Consider the following 22,532-nt stretch of genomic DNA (forward strand, 5'->3'; position numbering starts at 1 on the left):
TGATCAGATACGGAGCCAAAAACCTAATTCCACCGTCGCAACTTTCTGTATCCATGAGATCCCATCTTGGGGCCTGTTCCAGAGCTCCGCCGGAGGGGGCATCGATCATGGAGGGCTTCTACATCAACACCATAGCCCCTCCGATGAAGTGTGAGTAGTTTACCTCAGACCTATGGGTCCATAGTTATTAGCTAGATGGCTTCTTCTCTCTTTTTGGATCTCAATAAAATGTTCTCCCCCTCTCTTGTGGAGAACTATTTGATGTAATCTTCTTTTTGCGGTGTGTTTGTTGAGACCGATGAATTGTGGGTTTATGATCAAGTCTATCTATGAACAATATTTGAATCTTCTCTGAATTATTTTATGTATGATAGGTTATCTTTGCAAGTCTCTTCGAATTATCAGTTTGGTTTGGCCTACTAGATTGATATTTCTTGCAATGGGAGAAGTGCTTAGCTTTGGGTTCAATCTTGTGGTGTCCTTTCCCAGTGACAGTAGGGGCAGCAAGTCACATATTGTATTGTTGCCATCGAGGACAACAAGATGGGGTTTTCATCATATTGCATGAGTTTATCCCTCTACATCATGCCATCTTGCTTAAGGCGTTACTCTGTTTTTAACTTAATACTCTAGATGCATGCTGGATAGTGGTCGATGAGTGGAGTAATATTAGTAGATGTAGGCAGGAGTCGGTCTACTTGTCTCGGACGTGATGCCTATATACATGATCATACCTAGATATTCTCATAACTATGCTCAATTCTGTCAATTTCTCAACAGTAATTTGTTCACCCACCGTAGAATACTTATGCTCTCGAGAGAAGCCACTAGTGAAACCTATGGCCCCCGGGTCTATCTTTATCATATTAATCTCCTACTACTTAGTTATTTCCTTTGCTCTTTACTTTGCCTTTATTTTACTTTGCATCTTTATCACAAAAATACGAAAAATATTATCTTATCATATCTATCAGATCTCACTCTCGTAAGTGGCCGTGTAGGGATTGAGAACCCCTATTCGCGTTGGTTGCGAGGATTTATTTGTTTTGTGCAGGTACAAGGGACTCGCGCGTAGCCTCCTATTGGATTGATACCTTGGTTCTCAAAAACTGAGGGAAATACTTACGCTACTTTGCTGCATCATCCCTTCCTCTTTGGGGGAAACCAACGTAGTGCTCAAGATGTAGCAAGAAGGATTTCTGGCGCCGTTGCCGGGGAGGTCTATGCAAAAGTCAAACATACCAAGTACCCATCACATACCCTTATCTCCTGCATTAAATTATTTGCCATTTGCCTCCCGTTTTCCTCTCCCCCACTTCACCCTTGCCGTTTTATTCGCCCTCTCTCTCTCTCTATCCTCCATCTCTTTCTCTATGTGCTTTTTGTTTGCTTGTATGTTAGTTTGCTTGCTTGTCAAGATGGCTCAAGATAATACTAAATTATGTGACTTCACCAATACCAACAACAATGATTTTATTAGCACTCCAATTGCTCCTCTTACCGATGCTGAATCTTGTGAAATTAATACTGCTTTGTTGAATCTTGTCATGAAAGATCCGTTTTTCGACCTTCCTAGTGAAGATGTCGGTACCCATCTAAATAGCTTCGTTGATTTGTGTGATATGAAAAAGAAGAAAGATGTGGATAATGATATTGTTAAATTGAAGCTATTTCCTTTTTCACTTAGAGATCGTGCTAAAGCTTGGTTTTCGTCTTCCCCTAAAAATAGTATTGATTCATGGAATAAGTGCAAAGATGCTTTTATCTCTAAGTATTTTCCTCCCGCTAAGATCATCTCTCTTAGAAACGATATTATGAATTTTAAGCAACTTGATCATGAACATGTTGCACAAGCTTGGGAGAGAATGAAACTGATGATACATAATTGCCCTACTCATGGTTTGAATTTGTGGATGATTATACCAAAATTTTCTGCCGGATTGAATTTTGCTTCTAGAAATCTTTTAGATTCAGCCGCGGGAGGCACTTTTATGGAAATCACTTTAGGAGAAGCTACTAAACTCCTAGATAATATTATGGTTAATTATTCTCAATGGCATACTGAAAGATCTACTAATAAAAAGGTGCATGCGATAGAAGAAATTAATGTTTTGAGTGGAAAGATGGGTGAACTTATGAAATTATTTGCTAATAAGAGTTTTTCTTCTGATCCTAATGATATGCCCTTGTCTACTTTGATTGAGAATAATAATGAATCTATGGATGTGAATTTTGTTGGTAGGAACAATTTTGGTAACAACGCGTATAGAGGAAATTTTAATCTTATGCCTTATCTTAGCAATCCCTCTAATAATTATGGTAATTCCTACAACAATTCTTATGGAAATTATAATAAGATGCCCTCTGATTTTGAATCTAATATTAAAGAATTTATTACTTCGCAAAAAAAATTAATGCTTTGATTGAAGAAAAATTGCTTAAGATTGATGAGTTGGCTAGGAACATTGATAGAATTTCTCTTGATGTTGATTCTTTGAAACTTAGATCTATTGCACCTAAGCATGATATCAATGAGTCTCTCAAAGCCATGAGAATTTCCATTGATGAGTGCAAAGAAAGAACCGCTAGGATGCGTGCTAAGAAAGATGCCTTTATAAGAGCGTGTTCTTCTAGTTCCTATGAAAATAATGATGAAGATCTAAAAGTTATTGATGTGTACCCTATTAAATATTTGTTTTGCAATATGAATCTTGATAATGATGGGACTGAATGTGATCCACCTTTACCTAGAAGGCGTTCCAAGAATTCGGAATTTTTTGATCTTGATGCTAAAATTGATAAAAGTGGGATTGAAGAAATTAAAACCCTAGATGTTGCTAAACCCACTATTATGGATTTCAAGGAATTTAAATATGAAAATTGCTCTTTGATTGATTGTATTTCCTTGTTGCAATCCGTGCTAAATTCTCCTCATGCTTATAGTCAAAATAAAGCGTTTACTAAACATATCGTTGATGCCTTGATGCAATCTTATGAAGAAAAACTTGAATTGGAAGTTTCTATCCCTAGAAATCTTTATGATGAGTGGGAACCAACTATTAAAATTAAAATTAAAGATCATGAATGCTATGCTTTATGTGATTTGGGTGCTAGTGTTTCCATGATTCCAAAGACTTTGTGATTTGTTAGGTTTCCGTGATTTTGATGATTGCTCTTTAAACTTGCACCTTGCGGATTCCACTATTAAGAAACATATGGGGAGAATTAATGACGTTCTTATTGTTGCAAATAGGAATTATGTGCCCGTAGATTTTGTTGTTCTTGACATAGATTGCAATCCTTCATGTCCTATTATTCTTGGTAGACCTTTCCTTAGAACGATTGGTGCAATTATTGTTATGAAGGAAAGAAATATTAGATTCCAATTTCCATTAAGGAAAGGCATGGAACACTTTCCTAGAAAGAAAATTAAATTACCTTATGAATCTATTATGAGAGCCACTTATGGATTGCCTACCAAAGATGGCAATACCTAGATCTATCATTGCTTGTTATGCCTAGCTAGGGGCGTTAGACGATAGCGCTTGTTGGGAGGCAACCCAATTTTATTTTTATTCCTTGCTTTTTGATCCTATTTAGTAATAAATAATTTATCTAGACTCTATTTTGATTGTGTTTTTTGTGTTTAATTAGTGTTTGTGCCAAGTAGAACCGTTGGGAAGACTTGGGGAAAGTTTTGTTACACTTGCTGTAAAAAAACAGAAACTTTAGCGCTCACGAGAACTACTGCCATTTTTATTTGAAAAGTGCTATTTAGTTAATTCTTTTTGAAGATGATTAATAGATAAATTCCTCACGTCCAGAAATTTATTTTAGAATTTTGAGGTTCCAGATCTTGCGCTAGATACAGATTACTACAGTCTTTTCTGTTTTTGACAGATTCTGTTTTTCGTGTGTTGTTTGCTTATTTTGATGAATCTATGGCTAGTAAAATAGTTTATAAACCATAGATAAGTTGGAATGCAGTAGGTATAACACCAATATAAATAAATAATGAGTTCATTACAGTACCTTGAATTGGTCTATTGTTTTCTTTCGCTAACGGAGCTCACGAGATTTTCTACTTTAAGTTTTGTGTTGTGAAGTTTTCAAGTTTTGGGTAAAGATTTGATGGGTTATGGAACAAGGAGTGGCAAGAGCCTAAGCTTGGGGATGCCCATGGAAAACCCAATATAATCTAAGGACACCTAAAAGCCAAAGCTTGGGGATTCCCCGGAAGGCATCCCCTCTTTCGTCTACTTCTATCGGTAATTTTACTTGGAGCTATATTTTTATTCACCACATGATATGTGTTTTGCTTGGAGCGTCTTGTATTATTTGAGTCTTTATTTGTTAGTTTACCACAATCATCCTTTCTGTACACACCTTTTGAGAGATCCATACATGATTTGGAATTTTTTAGAATACTCTATGTGCTTCGCTTATATCTTTTGAGTTATATAGTTTTGCTCTAGTACTTCACTTATATCTTTTAGAGCACGGTGGTGGATTTGTTTTATAGAAACTATTGATCTCTCATGCTTCACTTAGATTATTTTGAGAGTCTTAAATAGCATGGTAATTTGCTTAAAATCCTAATATGCTTGGTATACAAGATTAATAATAAAACTTTCTTATGAGTGTGTTGAATACTATGATAAGTTTGATGCTTGATAATTGTTTTGAGATATGAAGATGGTGATATTGAAGTTGTGCTAGTTGAGTAGTTGTGAATTTGAGAAATACTTGTGTTAAATTTTGTGATTCTCGTAGCATGCACGTATGGTGAACCGTTATGTGATGAAGTCGGAGCATGATTTATTTTTTGATTGTCTTCCTTATGAGTGGCGGTCGGGGACGAGCGATGGTCTTTTCCTACCAATCTATCCCCCTGGGAGCATGCGCGTAATACTTTGCATTGATAACTTATAGATTTTTGCAATAAGTATATGAGTTCTTTATGACTAATGTTGAGTCCATGGATTATATGCACTCTCACCCTTCCATCATTGCTAGCCTCTCTAATACCGCGCACCTTTCGCCGGTATCATACACCCATCATATACCCTCCTCAAAACAGCCACCATACCTACCTATTATGGCATTTCCATAGCCATTCCGAGATATATTGTCATGCAACTTTCCCCCGTTCCGTTTATTATGACACACTCCATTATTGTCATATTGCTTAGCATGATCATGTAGTCGACATCGTATTTGTGGCAAAGCCACCGTTCATAATTCTTTCATACATGTCACTCATGAGTCATTGCATATCCCAGTACACCGCCGGAGGCATTCATATAGAGTCATATTTTGTTCTAAGTATCGAGTTGTAATTGTTGAATTGTAAGAAAATAAAAGTGTGATGATCATCATTATTAGAGCATTGTTCCAGTAAGGAAAGGATGATGGAGACTATGATTCCCCCACAAGTCGGGATGAGACTCCGACGAAAAAAAGGGGGAAGAGGCCAAAAAAGGAGAAAAGGCCCAAAAAAATTGAGAGAAAAAAAGAGAAGGGGCAATGCTACTATCCTTTTACCACACTTGTGCTTCAAAGTAGCACCATGATATTCATAGTAGAGAGTCTCTCATTTCATCACTTTCATATACTAGTGGGAAATTTTCATTATAAAACTTGGCTTATATATTCCAATGATGGGCTTCCTCAAAATGCCCTAGGTCTTCATGAGCAAGCAAGTTGGATGCACACCCACTTAGTTTCTTTTTGAGCTTTCATATACTTATAGCTCTAGTGCATCCGTTGCATGGCAATCCCTACTCACTCGCATTGATATCTATTGATGGGCATCTCCATAGCCCGTTGATATGCCTAGTTGATGTGAGACTATCTTCTCCCTTTTTGTCTTCTCCACAACCACCATTCTATTCCACCTATAGTGCTATATCCATGGCTCACGCTCATGTATTGCATGAAGATTGAAAAAGTTAGAGAACACCAAAAGTATGAAACAATTACTTGGCTTGTCATCAGGGTTGTGCATGATTTAAATATTTTGTGTGGTGAAGATGGAGCATAGCCAGACTATATGATTTTGTAGGGATAACTTTCTTTGGCCATGCTATTTTGAGAAGACATAATTACTTTGTTAGTATGCTTGAAGTATTATTATTTTTATGTCAATATTAAACTTTTGTCTTGAATCTTTCGGATCTGAATATTCATACCACAATTAAGAAGAATTACATTAAAATTATGCCAAGTAGCACTCCGCATTAAAAATTATGTTTTTATCATTTACCTACTCGAGGACGAGCAGGAATTAAGCTTGGGGATGCTTGATACGTCTCCAACGTATCTATAATTTTTGATTGCTCCATGCTATATTATCTACTATTTTGGACATTATTGGGCTTTATTTTCCACTTTTATATTGTTTTTGGGACTAACCTATTAACCGGAGGCCCAGCCCAGAATTGTTGTTTTTTGCCTGTTTTAGGGTTTCGAAGAAAAGGAATATCAAACGGAGTCCAAACGGAATGAAACCTTCTGGAACGTGATTTTCTCAACGAACGAGACCCAGGAGACTTGGACCCTACGTCAAAACACAAAAGAGGAGGCCACGAGATAGGGGGTGCGCCTACCCCCCCCCCCCAGGCGCGCCCTCCACCCTCATGTGCCCCCTGTTGCTCCACCGACGTACTCCTTCCTCCTATATATACATACGTACCCCCAAACGATCAGATACGGAGCCAAAAACCTAATTCCACCGCCGCAATTTTATGTATCCACGAGATCCCATCTTGGGGCCTATTCCGGAGCTCCGCCGGAGGGGGCATCGATCACGGAGGGCTTCTACATCAACACCATAACCCCTCCGATGAAGTGTGAGTAGTTTACCTCAGACCTACGGGTCCATAGTTATTAGCTAGATGGCTTCTTCTCTCTTTTTGGATCTCAATACAATGTTCTCCCCCTTTCTTGTGGAGAACTATTCGATGTAATCTTCTTTTTGTGGTGTGTTTGTTGAGACCGATGAATTGTGGGTTGATGATCAAGTCTATCTATGAACAATATTTGAATCTTCTCTGAATTATTTGATGTATGATTGGTTATCTTTGCAAGTCTCTTCGAATTATCAGTCTGGTTTGGCCTACTAGATTGATCTTTCTTGCAATGGGAGAAGTGCTTAGCTTTGGGTTCAATCTTGCGGTGTCGTTTCCCAGTGACAGTAGGGGCAGCAAGGCACATATTGTATTGTTTCCATCGAGGATAACAAGATGGGGTTTTCATCATATTGCATGAGTTTATCCCTCTACATCATGGCATCTTGCTTAAGGCGTTACTCTGTTTTTAACTTAATACTCTAGATGCATGCTGGATAGCGGTCGATGAGTGGAGTAATAGTAGTAGATGCAGGCAGGAGTCGGTCTACTTGTCTCGGACGTGATGCCTATATACATGATCATACCTAGATATTCTCATAACTATGCTCAATTCTGTCAATTGCTCAACAGTAATTTGTTCACCCACCGTAGAATACGTATGCTCTTGAGAGAAGCCACTAGTGAAACATATGCCCCCCGGGTCTATCTTTATCATATTAATCTCCTACTACTTAGTTATTTCCTTTGCTCTTTACTTTGCCTTTAATTTACTTTGCATCTTTATCACAAAAACACCAAAAATATTATCTTATTATATTTATCAGATCTCACTCTCGTAAGTGGCCGTGTAGGGATTGACAACCCCTATTCCCGTTGGTTGCGAGGATTTATTTGTTTTGTGCAAGTACGAGGGACTCACGCGTAGCCTCCTACTGGATTGATACCTTGGTTCTCAAAAACTGAGGGAAATACTTACGCTACTTTGCTGCATCACCCCTTCCTCTTCGGGGAAAACCAACGTAGTGCTCAAGAGGTAGCAGATGCGAGCCCTATTCTGGAACATCCGCGGTTTCGGCCAAGATGGTCGCCGCCGCCAACTCATTGAGTACATGCGAATCGAGCGAATTGACATTGTAGCCATTCAAGAAACGATGCGTACGGAATTCTACCTGTCGGAACTTGAACATTTGAGCTCCAACATGTTCGCCTGGCACTGGCTCCCTTCTAGTGGGAGTATGGGTCACTCGGGTGGCATCCTCCTAGGTGTGAAGGATGCCACCCTTGAGGTAGGGGGCATGGACCGGGGCGAGTTCTTTGTCAGCATGGAGGTCTTCGAAAGGGCCTTAAATTTTAAATGGGAGATCATTGCGGTTTATGGTCTGGCCGACCACCGCAGGTCTGAGACCTTCCTTGCTGAGCTCCGAAGGAAGGTTGCGTCGGCCCAGTTTTCGGTAGTAGTGGGCAGCGATTTCAACCTCATCCGGACGGTAGAAGACAAGAGCAATAATTTAGTGAACTTTCCTCGGATGCAATTATTCAATGATTGCATCGCTGATATGGGGCTGTGGGAACTCGATCGTGTCGGGGCCAGGTTCACTTGGACTAACCGCCAAGTTGATCCGACTCACTCGGTCCTCGATCGAGTCTTCGCCTCCCCTGAATGGGACATTCGGTGTCCCCTAGCATCGCTTCGGGCGATTACGCGGATTGGCTCCGACCACGTTCCCCTTCTCCTCTCTTTGGAGAATGAGCGCCCCCCTCTGTCGCCATGCTTCCGCTTCGAGACCTTCTGGATGCGTCAGCCAGGATTTACTGTCGCGGTGGTCGCCAGGTGGCGCGAGGCGAGGGATGCCCCCACAGGGCCCTGTCGGCTGTTGATTCTTGGCACTTCTGCGCCAAGCGGTCGCGGAAATTCATGAAAGGGTGGGGTGCAAACGTGGGTCGGGACATTCGTGAGTGGAAGAAGTCCCTCCTTGAGGGTATCCAGGCCCTCGATATGCGGGCCGACGCCGCTGGCCTCTCGGCAGACGAATGTATGCTGAGATACGACTTGGAAGATCAGCTCACGGTCATCTACACTGACGAGGAGGCCTACTGGCGCTTGCGGTGTACGCAGAATAGGGTCCTCAAGGGGGATGCTAATACTGCCTACTTCCAGGCTGTTGCTAATGGCCGTAGATGCCGTAACTCCATCCCCCTCCTGTGGGATGGACCGACCCTCCTTCAGCGGCCGGAGGACATCCGGGCACATGTCGATGGCTTCTACAGAGACCTATTCTCTGCCTCCCCTCGGGGAGGTCTTGCACTTGCGCAAGACATTTGGCCTGCCCACTGCTGCGTCTCACCTGCGGATAACGCGACCCTCACGGCCCCGTTCTCGGAGGCTGAAGTTTGGGAGGCTATTAAGGGCATGAACCTCTCCTCGGCTCCCGGCCCGGATGGCCTCCCAGTGAAATTCTTCCAGACCTTCTGGGAGGTGATCAAACCGGAGGTGATGGCCCTATTTGATGAGTTCATGGCTGGGACCATTGACCTCGCCCGACTGAACTATGGTGTAATCACTCTCATCCCTAAGGTGACGGGAGCCTCGAACATCCGGCAATTTTGACCGATTACAGTGATTAATGTCATCTTCCGCATCCTCGCGAAGGGGTACGCCATTAGGGTGGCCCCTATAGCTAACTGGAGCACCCACCCTAATCAGTCGGCCTTCATCCAGGGCCGCTATATCCTTGATGGAGTCTTGGTGTTCCACGAAGCTCTCCATGAGGTGCACGCCAAACACCTCAAGGCAGTCTTCCTGAAACTGGACTTCCACAAGGCATATGACACGGTCAGCTGGACCTTCCTTCGGGAATGTCTGCTTCGGAAGGGCTTTGATGATAGGTGGGTGACCAGAGTGATGCAGATGGTCTCATCAGGCCGCACCGCGGTGAACATTAATGGGGAGATCAGCCCATTCTTCCCCACATTTTGTGGGGTGCGCCAGGGCGACCCCTTCTCCCTGTTCCTGTTCAACATGGTTGTAGATGCGCTGGCGGCCATCCTTGATAAGGCCAAGGCGGCAAGTCACATTAAGGGGATTATCTCGCATCTAGTTGGAGGCAATGGGATCTCCCTTCTCCAATATGCGGACGACACCATTATCATGGTGGAGGGGTCGGAGAGTGATATCTCGAACCTCAAGTTCCTCTTATTGTGCTTCCAGCAGATGTCCGGCCTTCGGATCAACTTCAACAAGAGTGAGGTTATGGTCTTGGGCTACGCCCAAGACGAGCGACAGAGCATAGCGGATAGGCTTAACTGCCAGCTTGGGTGTTTCCCCACGTCTTATCTGAGGATACCCATTAGTGACACCAGACTTACGGTGGCCGAGCTGCGCCCCACGGTGGGGAAGCTCCAGCACCGGATCGAGCCTTGGCAGGGTCGGTGGCTTTCGAAAGCGGCCCGTACGGTGCTCATTAACTCGTCCCTCTCTAGCCTCCTCTTGTTCATCATGAGCTTCTACAGCCTTCCGGAGACTCTACATCACGAGATTGCCACCGTTCAGGGGCGTTTCTTCTGGGCCGGCGAGGGTGATAAGCAGAAGTACCACATGGTCAGGTGGTCTAAGATCTGCAAACCTCGCGACCAGGGCTGCCTCGGGATCATGTCCTCCAAACGCATGAACATTGCCCTTTTGACTCGGTGGCTCTGGTAGATTAGCAACGGAGATGGTGGCCTGTGGCTACGCATCATTCAGCAGAAATACCTCCGAGGCCAGCCTCTAGCCTTCTGTCAGCGATCTGGGGGCTCCCAGTTCTGGCAATCCATCATTCAGCTCCTCCCTGTCCTTCGGATCGGGACCTCGATCGAGATTGGCTCCGGCACCGCCATGCTATTCTGGTTCGATCGCTGGACTGGTGACACGCCCCTTGAGGCCCGCTTTCCGGACCTGTTCTCCATCGCGGTTGCCCCGCAGATCTCCGTGGCGACCCCACCTTATTGACATAGGGCGGCTTGCATTCCGGAGGCCTTTTGGTCCGAATGAGAATGCAGACTGGCAGGAGTTGCTTGACTGTATTGCACTCCATGAGCCAGATCTCACGACTGACGATGACCGCGCTAGATGGCGCCTCGAGCCGTCTGGTCAATTCTCCACCAAATCTCTCTACCTGGCCATCGCCCCCTCGCTCGGCCATGAGGCGCTTTCCTCCATTTGGGAGATTCACCTTCCCTTGAAAATTAGGATCTTCCTGTGGCAATGGATTCGCGGCCGCCTTCCTTCTGGCGCAGAGGTTCTAAAGCGCAATGGCCATGGTGATGGGTGCCGCCCACTCTGTGGGCCTGAATAGGATTCGAACCATATCTTCTTCACCTGCTTGTCCGCGCAGTTCCTATGGAGCTGTTTCGGCGAGATTGTGGGTGGAAGCTGGGACCATACCAACTTCTCCGCTCTCTTTGCCGAACTCCATGCGACCCCCCGCGTTGCGCCACATTAGGTGGCTAACCATTGGGGTTCTTGCCTGGACATTGTGGATTGTTAGGAATAAACTTGTGATTCAGCGTACCCCTCTTCGTCATGCTACTGACGCTTTGTTCAAATGGTCTGGTTACTTGCAACTTTGGCGGCCGCTTAGCCGTCCCAGGGAGAGAGACGCCATCACCTCCATCATCACCCAGCTTCGCGCGATGGCTCTCCGGTTGGCTCCACCGCTTCCCCCGCCACCACTAGAACCAGATTAGTTTGTCGTCTTCTCACCGCCGCCACCGTCGTCCAGGGGTGTTTCGTGTGTGTCTGTGTTGGGTTTGTTATGCTGTGCCCACAGCGAAACTTGGGTCTCTTTGTGTTGGATTGTGTGTGGATGCTAGACCCTGTTTGCGGTGGCGTTGTGTTGGTGTGTTGTGTGTTCCGTTGTGACCTGTTACTCTGTGCTTGGTGGTTGCTTTATTTATAAAGCGAGGCGAAAGCCTTTTTCGATAATTGCATGTTTTTGATGATGTAAAAAAATTACTTTTGATGCTCTTACGAAAATCCAAATACAGAAAATAGTAATTGCCTAAAAAACTCATTTAAATATTGGATCAAACCTGCATGCTAATTTCCCCTAACCACCGGTCTCAATTGTACACCCCAATCCACCGCATACCGTCGGTCCGTACCTACTCCGTCCATCCCCTAAGGATGTGTTTGGTATGAATCATTAAGTGGAATGGAATGTGTCCCACTCGTGCTTGGGCCTCATTCTTGTGTTTGGTAGGAGCTCTACCATTTACTAGAAAATAATTTTTTCGTGATGGCACTAGAAACGAGATTAAAGGTCCTGAAAAACTAAATGAACTTTTGGACGTTGTACAAGACAAGTGGTCAGGGACGCTTTGATCATCAAGTGGCCGATCGAGCTAGGCCGGTTCAAACTAAAGAAGAAGACCAAAGTACATATTGGAGCATGGCATGAGCAATATACACATTTGTGGGCATGCATGCATACGCAGTAAATGCAACTGGGAAAAATATGGTGCATGCGTGCGTGTTGAAGGTGCACTAGAAAGAGAAGAGAGAAGGTCTGCCTTTAACCAACTTTGTTCTAGGTATGCTGGCCACCAGGCTGATTTAGAAGGGAGGAAATTAGGTAGGAACATCAGGTGCCCCTTCCGTGCAATCCAAGGGCCAAAGCTACCTCAGATATTCTTCCTGGCTCAGCCACTACACTGCTACGTGCTACGGGTGCAACTAGGTACGGCAGGCCGTACGTGGTCGACTGCACGGCAAACCAGATCGATCCCATCTCTCTCTCTCTCTCTCTCTCTCTCTCTGACTTGACTGTCTCTCTCTCTAGCAGTCACTTTAGAAAAACAGCTATATATGCACCATATAAAGCTAGAGAGACCAAAGTGGAATTCTTTCTTACAAATATAAATATAAATACATATGCTCGTTGGCCTAGCTAAGCGAACCCACTTTTAACCCTGCCATTCAACCTTTCATGGCCTCCTGAGGCCACTCCGGCCTTGCCAAGTTCGGTCACCAGCAAGCTAGAATCCTCTGGTCGCCACATCTCCCGCTCCCTCTCCATCTGAATGGTTTGATACGTCAAACATTGTTGAAAGAAACGGGATCCACTTATATATGTCCCCCCCTGCATATTGAGGTGGAACGCATTGATTCCTGTCATCGACTAACTATAGTACAGTAGCACTACCCTTTGAGCCTTGCCAAGCAATCTACTTCACAGCATGCATGCTTGTATGCATATGAACCAAGCATTAGTTCCATCTAGAACAAACACACATGCATACTACTCCTTTTGAGCCAAGATATATGTATAAAACCTTCAGGACATTGATCTCCTTCCAGCTTCCACAATATCTATATTGAAGTCCTTCAGTGCATTGATACGGTCTCCCTACCCGACACTTGGATTGTCGGTGTTTTTGAAAAATATATTGCTTCACATAAAATAATTCATTATAAAAGTGAGTTCGACTGGAGTACTTAAGATATATTGTTGTCTATTCACTATATTGGCATAAAAAAAGTATTCTTGAACGCATTTTCGTTTGATTCAATTATACTATCATGACAAATTTGTGCCTGAACCTAAAGTATAATCCGAAGAGATATTTTACAATTTCTAAAACATCGTACATTTATAAAGAGAAGGATCATAGATTTAGGCATGTCTGTATGCATGTGCAACAATCATATGAGAAGAATGGAATTGATCATGCAGGACTTAGTTAATTGGTTAGAATTTTTTGTGGCCCTGCTAACATTGAGATTCCACCACAGAGTTGAGAGCTTGTGGTTGTAAGCGAATGGCATCTGTATATGTTAAGCCAATGGTCCCCACGGATGAATTAGTGCTAATTTCCTCTTCCATATATGGTGAAGACAGTACATGATCATATCACTCTTTTCTCAGCCTATTTAGAGTTCCAGATTGGGTGCACAAATACTATCGTGAGCAAACCAATTAAGAATTAAACCCAACCGACTATTATTCTGGTTTTGATGAGCTTCCATGCATCACTCTTTTCACAATATTGCATATAGTTCTTCAGTTTCTCTTTTCTGGTCATTTCAATGACTGCCAAGACATCCAGACTGAATGTACATGATCACCAGTTCACCGCCATTTGGCAGAAAACAGTTAAACCATCCGACTACCCATGCTGACATTGTTGGTAATACTTTCTTTGACGTAGACCTAGTTACGCGTGTCATCCAAATTAATCTGATGTGAATTTCATGACTGAACCTCAATTATCCCATGTATATATGTAAAATATTGCTAACTAAGAATTTCCTTTGCACCTTTTGCCGGGTTCCCAAAAAGAAATTCTGCTGCAACTTGAAGGCATCTTCTAGTACCTATAGAATTGTATTCTGGTAACTAATTAAGACGCCCCTTCGAAGGGCTCATTTGATCCATTATTAGGTGGAAAGTTTTTTTGGTGACATATACCCATCCCATTGATTCAAAGGGGAGTAAGGAGGAAAAAAAAGAGACAAGAACACTATCCTTTGATCTCACTTTCAGATATTTTCGTCCTTGCCGGCAGCACTATATAATCAATTTGACAAGTAAAAAAAGAACAATTTTCTTGTACCAGTTTCCGCCTATTAAGACCCTGATAAGTGTCACACGTGTGGCACGAACACATGACAACTCCGAACGTTTTTTATAACAAGTTTAGTGTCGCGAGAGTGGCAACTTTAGTTGTCAAGCATGACAACTTTCTTTTGAGATGGCAAGTTTCAGTTTTTTCTTAGTTTATTTTTTTCCGAATGACAACTTTAGTTGTAAAAAACATCAGGGCGCGATTGCTTCATGCCACACGTATGACACTTATCATTTCAATTAAATTTGAGGATAGTTCCTCCTACGCTCAACTAATTTAATTCTATACCAATTTCAAAGAAAAAAACACAGAAGTTATATGATTTACACATATATACCTTTATGTAGAATTTCAATGCACATGAAAAACTCGATGAGGACCTGCAACATCTTTATTTCACTTATGTCTGTGATTTGATTTTAATTTGGCTGCTCTTATTAGCATTCTTATGTCCCTCCTATTTCCGCTAATCTACGAAATTCATGTGTGTTTTCAGTTCTCTGTTTTGTACTCCTACATAAACTTCTACCCCCTTCGTCCTAAAATAAGTGTCACTGATTTGGTACATCTTTTACTAACTCTGCACTAATCATCGACACTTTTTTTTACTAACTTTACACTAGTCATCGACACTTATTTTGAACGGAGGGATTATATATGTCATAGTTAGGTGTTTTTCTCTTCTATTTATACGGTTTTGTAAGTCTGCGAATCTAAGAACTCTCAAGATGGGAGGGGATTTGGACACAAGTTAATAACTAGAGCACGCGCTCTCTCTATCCAAGCATGTATAAAAGCCAACTAATTCCCATATTTTGACATCACAGGATCATCCATGCATGTGTGATGTATCTTTGTACCTGAAATCTAAAAAGCGGCCGGCCACTATTTGGTCGAGCCGAGCGGCCGCACCGAGACCGCTCGATGCGTCGAATCCTTCGGCCCGCAGGGCAGGTGTTATCTTGTCGGAGCCCACGCACTATCCTCGCCTCGCTACTTTCTCTCGGAGAAAAAAAGCCTTCCCTTATCCTCTTTTCCTCGTCCACCAAATCCCGTGAAGCAGGAGCCCGGGAGGTCGAGGTGAGCGGCGGACCGGACAAGCCTGGAGAGCAGATCAAGCCGGGGAGCTAGACCAGCAGCGCCACCGCCTCCTCCCTCCTCTTTCTATGAGCTGGAGCAGGGGTCGCCCAGCCGCCGCCGCCCCGATGGGGAAGGGCCACCGCGCTCCTCCTCCCGGCTATGCGCTCGGCCGTCGCGCTCCTCCAGCCGCCTTCCTGCGCCACGCGCTGCGCCAAGTACACCCCCGGCCGCATCCTCCAGTTGCCTGCTCCCGGCGACGCGCGCCGCGCCTAGCACGGGCCCGGCCGTCCCCCTCCTGCTGCCTCCTCCTAGCGACGCACGCCGCACCTGGGAGGGCCTGTTTCCCTTGGTCCCCTACGCCGACGGCCGATTACAGTGTTGTCTAGGTGCCGTTGCTGCGTACTTGGGGGAGCAGAGGTATGAGCAGCTCCGATTAAATATGAGTTGTAGTATATGACTGTTCTGATAAGAATGTTTCCTCCCAGCAATGAATGTCCTGATATTTTTGGATTACCATCTTCTGAACTTGTAGTTTGTGACACAGATTGACTTCAAAAAAGAACTAGAAGTTTGGTTTTGGGATGACCGTAGGTGAGTAGATATGCTCATAGCAATTACCCGCGAGAGGACTACAGATGTCTCCTGTTTGTTATAAGTATAAGTGCAGGTTTACCATATGATCTAGGTTCAGTGTTCTGGATTACCAACGACTGCTCAAGGGCTCAGGCTCTTTCGATGTACTTGCGGTTGTCTCATTTTCAGCTTCTTTAGATAACATGGGCTTTTGGCGTCATGCCTCCGAGCTCCTACATGGAGGACGACCTAGGACCCAAATCTGGCGTTTCGCGTCCGCATCTGCGGTTTCCGACACCCCCTCCCCTATGTATTTACTCGACAGATCTAGGTAGCTGCACGGAGAGCATTATATAGTTGGCTAGTTAGATTATATAGTTGCACAAGAACAGCAGGGAAGTTGACTACATTTGCATAAAAGCATGTTCATGCACTCTGGGGTGTTCTTGCACACACACATATGCTCAGTTGGCCTGTAATATAGTCTACTTGCACACACATTGATGTTTAGTTGGCAGGAATAGTTGCACACATGTATGCTCAGTTGGCCTGCAATGTAGTCTAGTTGCACACACACACACATTGATGTTTAAGTTGGCAGGACTAATTGCACACACACATCCTCAGTTGGCATGCAATGTAGTCTAGTTACACACACATTGATGTTTAGTTGGCAGGACTGGTTGCACACACATATGTTTAGTTGGCCAGCAATGTAGTCTAGTTGCACACACATTGATGTTTAGTTGGCAGGATTAGTTGCCCAAACATATGCTCAGTTGGCGCGGCATGAGGATGCAGAGTTGTTGTGCGCACTGCGGTAGGATGCAGAGGGGGTGGTGGGAGGATGCAGAGTTGATGCTTCGCGTGGCGACGACTGTGAGGAACCGTGCACGGCGCCGGCGACAACAGTTGCTCGGGGTTGCGGCAGGAGTGGGTCACAGGGGGTGGGCAATGCTTCATTTCTCTGTTTGCACGGGACTCCGGCGAAGTGCTAGTCGTCAGGGGATTGAATGCGTGGCTAGTCGTTTTGCTTTAGGTGTCCAATTTTAGTTGTTTTTGTTGGCATCTATAGTAGTTTTAGTTGCACACATAATTGTTTTTGGTTGGACACGATTATTGGAAAGTTACACACACGGTGATCATTTTTGTTGGCATCTATAGTAGTTTTAATTACGCACATATTTGTTCTCAGTTGGATACGATCATTGAAAAGTTGCACACACAGCGATCATTTTTTATTGGCAACTATATTACTTCTAGATATTACGCACATAATTGTTCTCAGTTAGATCCGGTCATTCGGAAGTTACACACATGGTGATCATTTTTTATTGGCATCTATAGTAGTTCTAGTCGCACACATAGTTGTTTTCAGTTGGACACGATCATTGAAAAGTTGCACACACGGGGTTCATTTTTTATTGGCATCTATAGTAGTTCTAGTTGCACAAATAGTTGTTTTCAGTTGGACACGGTCATTGGAAAGTTGCACACACGGGATTCATTTTTGATTGGCATCTATAGTAGTTCTAGTTGCACACATAGTTTTTTTCAGTTGGACATGGTCATTGGGAAGTTGCACATACGGCGATCATTTTTTGTTGGCATCTATAGTAGTTCTAGTTGCACACATAGTTGTTTTCAGTTGGACACGGTCATTGGAAGTAGTTGGCAGGGGCAATAGAAGTAGTTGCACAAAATCTGCTAGGCAGTTGGCCAGGGCAACAGATAAAGTTGCACATCTCACTGACATGGTTTTGTTGAATGGTGAAAAAATGCACATCCATAGACCATGAGGGTGCAGAAAAGTTGTCTACATGGAGTTGCACACTCTCGTCGGTATAGTCACACATGCATGGCCACAGAGTTGCACAATCTTATCGGCATAGTCGCACATGCATGACCATAGAGTTGCACAATATCGTCCGGATAGTCGCACATGAATTGCCGGGGGAGGTGCTCACGCCCGGCCGCGGAGTTGCGCACTCTCGTCGGTATAGTCACACATGCATGGCCACAGAGTTGCACAATCTCGTTCGCATAGTCACACATAAATTGTCGTGAGAGGTGCTCACGCATGGCTGCGGAGTTGCACACTCTCGTCGGCACAGTCGCACATACATGGCCATGGAGTTGCACAACCTCGTCCACATAGTCACACATGAGTTTTTATGGGAGGTGCTCATGCCCGGCCACGGAGTTGCACACTTTCGTCGGCATAGTCACATATGCATGGCCACACAGTTGCACAATATCGTCTGCATAGTCGCAAATGAATTGCTATGGGAGGTGCCCACGTCCGACCACGGAGTTGCACACTCTTGTGTTCATAGTCGCACATGCGTGGCCGTGGAGTTGGGACATTCTTACAGGATAGTCCCTCAAACACGGTTGTAGAGGCTCACACGCGCGATGACTACCAGGCAGTTGGCCAGGGCATCGGGGCAGCCGATGAAATTGCACATTTCAATTTTAGAGAGTAGTATGGGGTGGTGCCACTAGTGAAAATTGCATGGCCTGGGCAACAAACGAAGTTGCACATCTCACTGGAAGGAGGCAATTTGGGGATGTAGGTACCATAGAGAAAAACTGCATGTCTACGGTGTACAAGAAAAGTTGCACATCCCTGTCAGGTAGTTGCACATCGACGGCTAGTCAGTTACACAAAACGGGGACAAAATTGCACAAAAAAAAGTTTGTCAAAACATATCCATGCGGGATCTAGTTTCGAAGAGCACATCGCGAGGATTTCAGTGGTGAAAGCGGATCTTAATTTCGATATTTGGTTCAAAAGTTATGGCTTTTTTAAGAAACAAAAATTAAAAAGCAAACTAGATGATCAACTCCCTTTAGTGTACAACGGACCACGTACTTACCTTTTCCACCGGCCGCTCCCAAACTTTACCTGACGTTTTTAATATGCGGCAGTGACTAGACGTCTCGGACAGGGGCCGGCCGCTCGCGAGCGGTACCTAGCGCCCGGCCGCCAGCTAGATTGGTCCATCTTTGTATACGGAAGTACTCTGCACACGACCGTGCATGGACGAGATCCGGACGATGTCCATCTTAAACGGTGCTAATTTGCTAAAAAATGCTATCCATCGATGATTTGATCCATCGTCCAGCTTTCGGCTGGAGATGTGTCGTCTCTGTAGCACTGCTCGCAGCATGTATGTCACATCCATGGCTGACGTCTATACGTAGTGAAAAGCAGTGGAGCAACCAGAATGGCCACTAGCACCAAGCGCCTACTTTGCAGCCCAGGCAGTATACAATGACGACCTCATGCGCGCGGTAGCTAACTAGCTATAGCTATATAAGCACATGCGTACATGTACTACCCACCAAGCTCTCCATCTGTCGTCTTCTCACTTCGCATGCACTCTGCGCGCGCGATCGAGCCGAGAATGGGCATGGCCGCAACCAACAACAACAACGTGAGCGCGGTGGCGCCGCCGCCGTCGTCCATGTGGACCAGCACGAGCCGGCGCTGGCGCCCGTCCCTCGCGTCGGGCCTCCGCGCCGCCCTGGCCTGCACCATCGTGGGCGTCGTGTCCGTCTACGCGCCGCCGCCTCTGCAGCGCCACCTCACCTTCCCCGCCTTCTCCTACGTCGTGACCGTCATCATCGTCACGGACGCCACCGTGGGCACCGCCCTGCGCGCGACGGCCAGCGCGCTCCACGCCACCGTCATGGGCGCCGTCCCCTCCGTCCTGGCGCTGTGGCTGGCGCACCGCACGGGCGCCGCCGAGTCGGTGCTGGCCACGTCGGCCGTGGTGGCGCTGAGCACGTTCGCGGTGGCGCTGCCGGAGTCGCCGGGCCCCGTGGCGAAGCGGATCGCGCTGGGGCAGATCATCATCATCTACGTGGCCAAGTTCAGGCAAGGGGACCGCACGAGCCACGAGCTGGTGCTGGAGCACCCCGCCAACGTGGTGCTGTGCACGGCGCTGGGGGTGGCGGCCGCCTTGCTGGCGGTGCTGCTCCCGTGCCCGCGGCTGGCCACCCGGGAGGTGGAGGACAAGAGCAGGGCGTACATGGAGACCGCGGCGGAGAGGGTGAGGGTGCTCGTCGACGCGTTCCTCCTCACCGCCAACGACACCGCCTGCGCGGATGATGGCCAGGAAACAGCCGCGGCCTCTGGTAGACGGCGGCGATGGTGCATGGCAGCGTGCATGTCACAGGCCAACCGTCTCGCGTCCGCAAGCGCCGCCCTCCTCCGCCGCATGGCCGCCGTTAAGGTAATTTTGTTTAACGATCGTGCATGAGAATAAGCACAAATCTTTCTTTTTAGCAAAGTGGTCATGCATGTCATGCGTATCATAGATTCATTCATTCATATCTAGTGCTAAATTCCTGCTTGCGTCAGTTGGGTGCATGCTTAGCTACCGAAAGAGCTTGCGAGATGCCAAAAGTAGACCAGCACTATGCACTGGAATGCAGCGCTAGTGCTACCTGGTACTATTGGAGTCCTCGTCAGAAAACGAGTAGTAGTATGACTGGTCTTCGGCATGCCGCATGCATGCGAGTTAGTACTACTATAATTAGGCAGTAGATTTGCACGGATCTGGTACGTACACACGATGAACTAAACTTGGATTATCACATGCACGCGTGCAGGGAGATTTGCAGTGGGAGAGAGTGCCAGCAGTGCTCAGGCGGTGGATGCCGCAGCAGGCGGTGGTAGACCACGGCCGCATCGAGATGCCCATCAAGGGAATGGAGATTGCGCTCACCAGCGCTGCCATCGCCGGCAGCAGCCCTATGATCTGCAGCAGCTGGTTGGAGCATATGAGAGACCAGATACGCCTCTCCATGCTCACTACACATCGCCACCACCACTGCAGCAGCACCGCCACCACCAGCGTCGCCATGACCAAGACGACCATCAACAAGCAATCACCATTAATGTTGACAAACGATACGATGACGACGTTGTTGCCGGAGAGGCACGAGGAGCTGTCTCCTTTCCTCTTCCTCTTCTCCATGCATCTCCTCCGTCATGGCACCCTGCAGCAGTTGGCCTCCTCCCATCCGGATCAGACCAAGACTACCAACTGCAAGGTAACTCCGGCAGCGACAAATGCCGAGGATTCGACCGACGATGACGATGTCTTCTACCTGTCCGAAGAAGAGGAGGACGAAGAGGTACAGGCCAGCAGTGGAGAAGAAGAAGAAGGTCAATTGCAAGAACATGGGGCGCCAAATAAGACTGGCCACATGGAAACGACATCCAAGAAGCAGGAGAAGAAGAAAAGCGTGTGGCTGAGGTGGGGGCTGGAATGGGAGAGAGTGGTGACGGCGGCCAAGTGCGCCGTGTCGCTGGGCCTCGCCGTCCTTCTCGGCCTTCTCTTCAACAACGACCACGGCTTCTGGTCCGGCCTCATCGTCGCCACCACCATGACCGCCGGCCGCGACTCCACATGGGCCGTGGCCATCGCGCGTGCCCACGGCACCGCCATCGGTTCCGTCTATGGCGTGCTGGGCTGCCTCCTCTCGCAACAGCCGCACCTCATGGAGCTCCGCTTCCTGGCGCTCCTCCCCTGGATCGTCCTCGCCACCTTTCTCAAGCGCAGCCATGCATACGGCCCTGCCGGCGGTGTTGCTGCCGCGCTGTCCGGCATCATCATCGTGGGACGGAGGTACGACGAGGCGCCCATGGCCTTCACGATCACCAGGCTCGTGGAGACCTTCATTGGCCTGTCCTGCACCGTCGCGACGGACCTCGTGTTCCAGCGCAAGGCAAGGCCGACCGCCAGGGCCAGGGCGCAGCTCCACCGCTGCATCGCCGCGCTGCGGGAGTGCGTGGTTGGACTCACACCCACGTCGTCAGCGAAGCAGCAGCAGCAGCAGCAGCAGCACAAGACGTTGCTGGAGCAGGTGGCGCTGCTGAAGAAGTACGCGGCGGAGGCGGGCAGCGAGCCGAACTTTCTGTGGCTGGCGCCGTTCCCGACCAGCTGCTACGACAAGGTTCATGGCAGCCTGAGCAGGATCGCGCAGCTGATTGGGCTCTACCAGCACGCCCGAGCCGTTCTCATCGACAACGCCGGCTGCAGCCGGCAGCTAGGCGCAGACATGAAGCGCTTCCACGGCGCCCTCTCCGCATCCCTGGAGGCACTGCTGGAGGAGGAGGACGTCGACCTTGAGGCCGGCAAAGGAATCTTCTGCGAAGATATGGCGGTGGTCAGGTCCTTCCTCGGCCATGCAAGGGAGGCACTGTCACAGCAGCAACAGCAGGAGGAAGAAGAGCAGTTGGCTGCTGTTTGCCTGGGCTCGATTGGGTTTTGCATGGGTGAGATGATGAAGGAGGCACAGCAGCTGGAGGCTCACATGCTGAACCTCAGCCTCCAACCTAGTCGCTGATGCTGCCTACATTGTACTATGCTCGATTCTCAACACAAAAAAAAAGTACTATGCTCATGT

The 22,532-nt window shown here is 46.6% G+C and overlaps 1 protein-coding gene across 1 annotated transcript; it reads left to right on the plus strand.

The window, feature by feature from the left end:
- The first annotated feature begins 19,477 nt into the window (after window positions 1–19,477).
- Window positions 19,478–22,498, plus strand: LOC119301048. The gene is made up of 2 exons (XM_037577951.1): window positions 19,478–20,350; window positions 20,730–22,498. The coding sequence occupies exons 1-2, from the start codon at window positions 19,490–19,492 to the stop codon at window positions 22,470–22,472; spliced, it is 2,604 nt and encodes an 867-aa protein (XP_037433848.1). The 5' UTR covers window positions 19,478–19,489; the 3' UTR covers window positions 22,473–22,498.
- Window positions 22,499–22,532: the final 34 nt, after the last annotated feature.

Source organism: Triticum dicoccoides, chromosome 5A, assembly GCF_002162155.2.
Source record: "Triticum dicoccoides isolate Atlit2015 ecotype Zavitan chromosome 5A, WEW_v2.0, whole genome shotgun sequence".
NCBI lineage: Eukaryota > Viridiplantae > Streptophyta > Magnoliopsida > Poales > Poaceae > Triticum > Triticum dicoccoides.

Coding starts and splice junctions, on each gene's coding strand:
- LOC119301048 (XM_037577951.1), top strand. CDS start 19,490: ATGCACTCTGCGCGCGCGATCGAGCCGAGAATGGGCATGGCCGCAACC. Junction 20,351..20,729: donor GCCGCATGGCCGCCGTTAAG/GTAATTTTGTTT, acceptor GCACGCGTGCAG/GGAGATTTGCAGTGGGAGAG.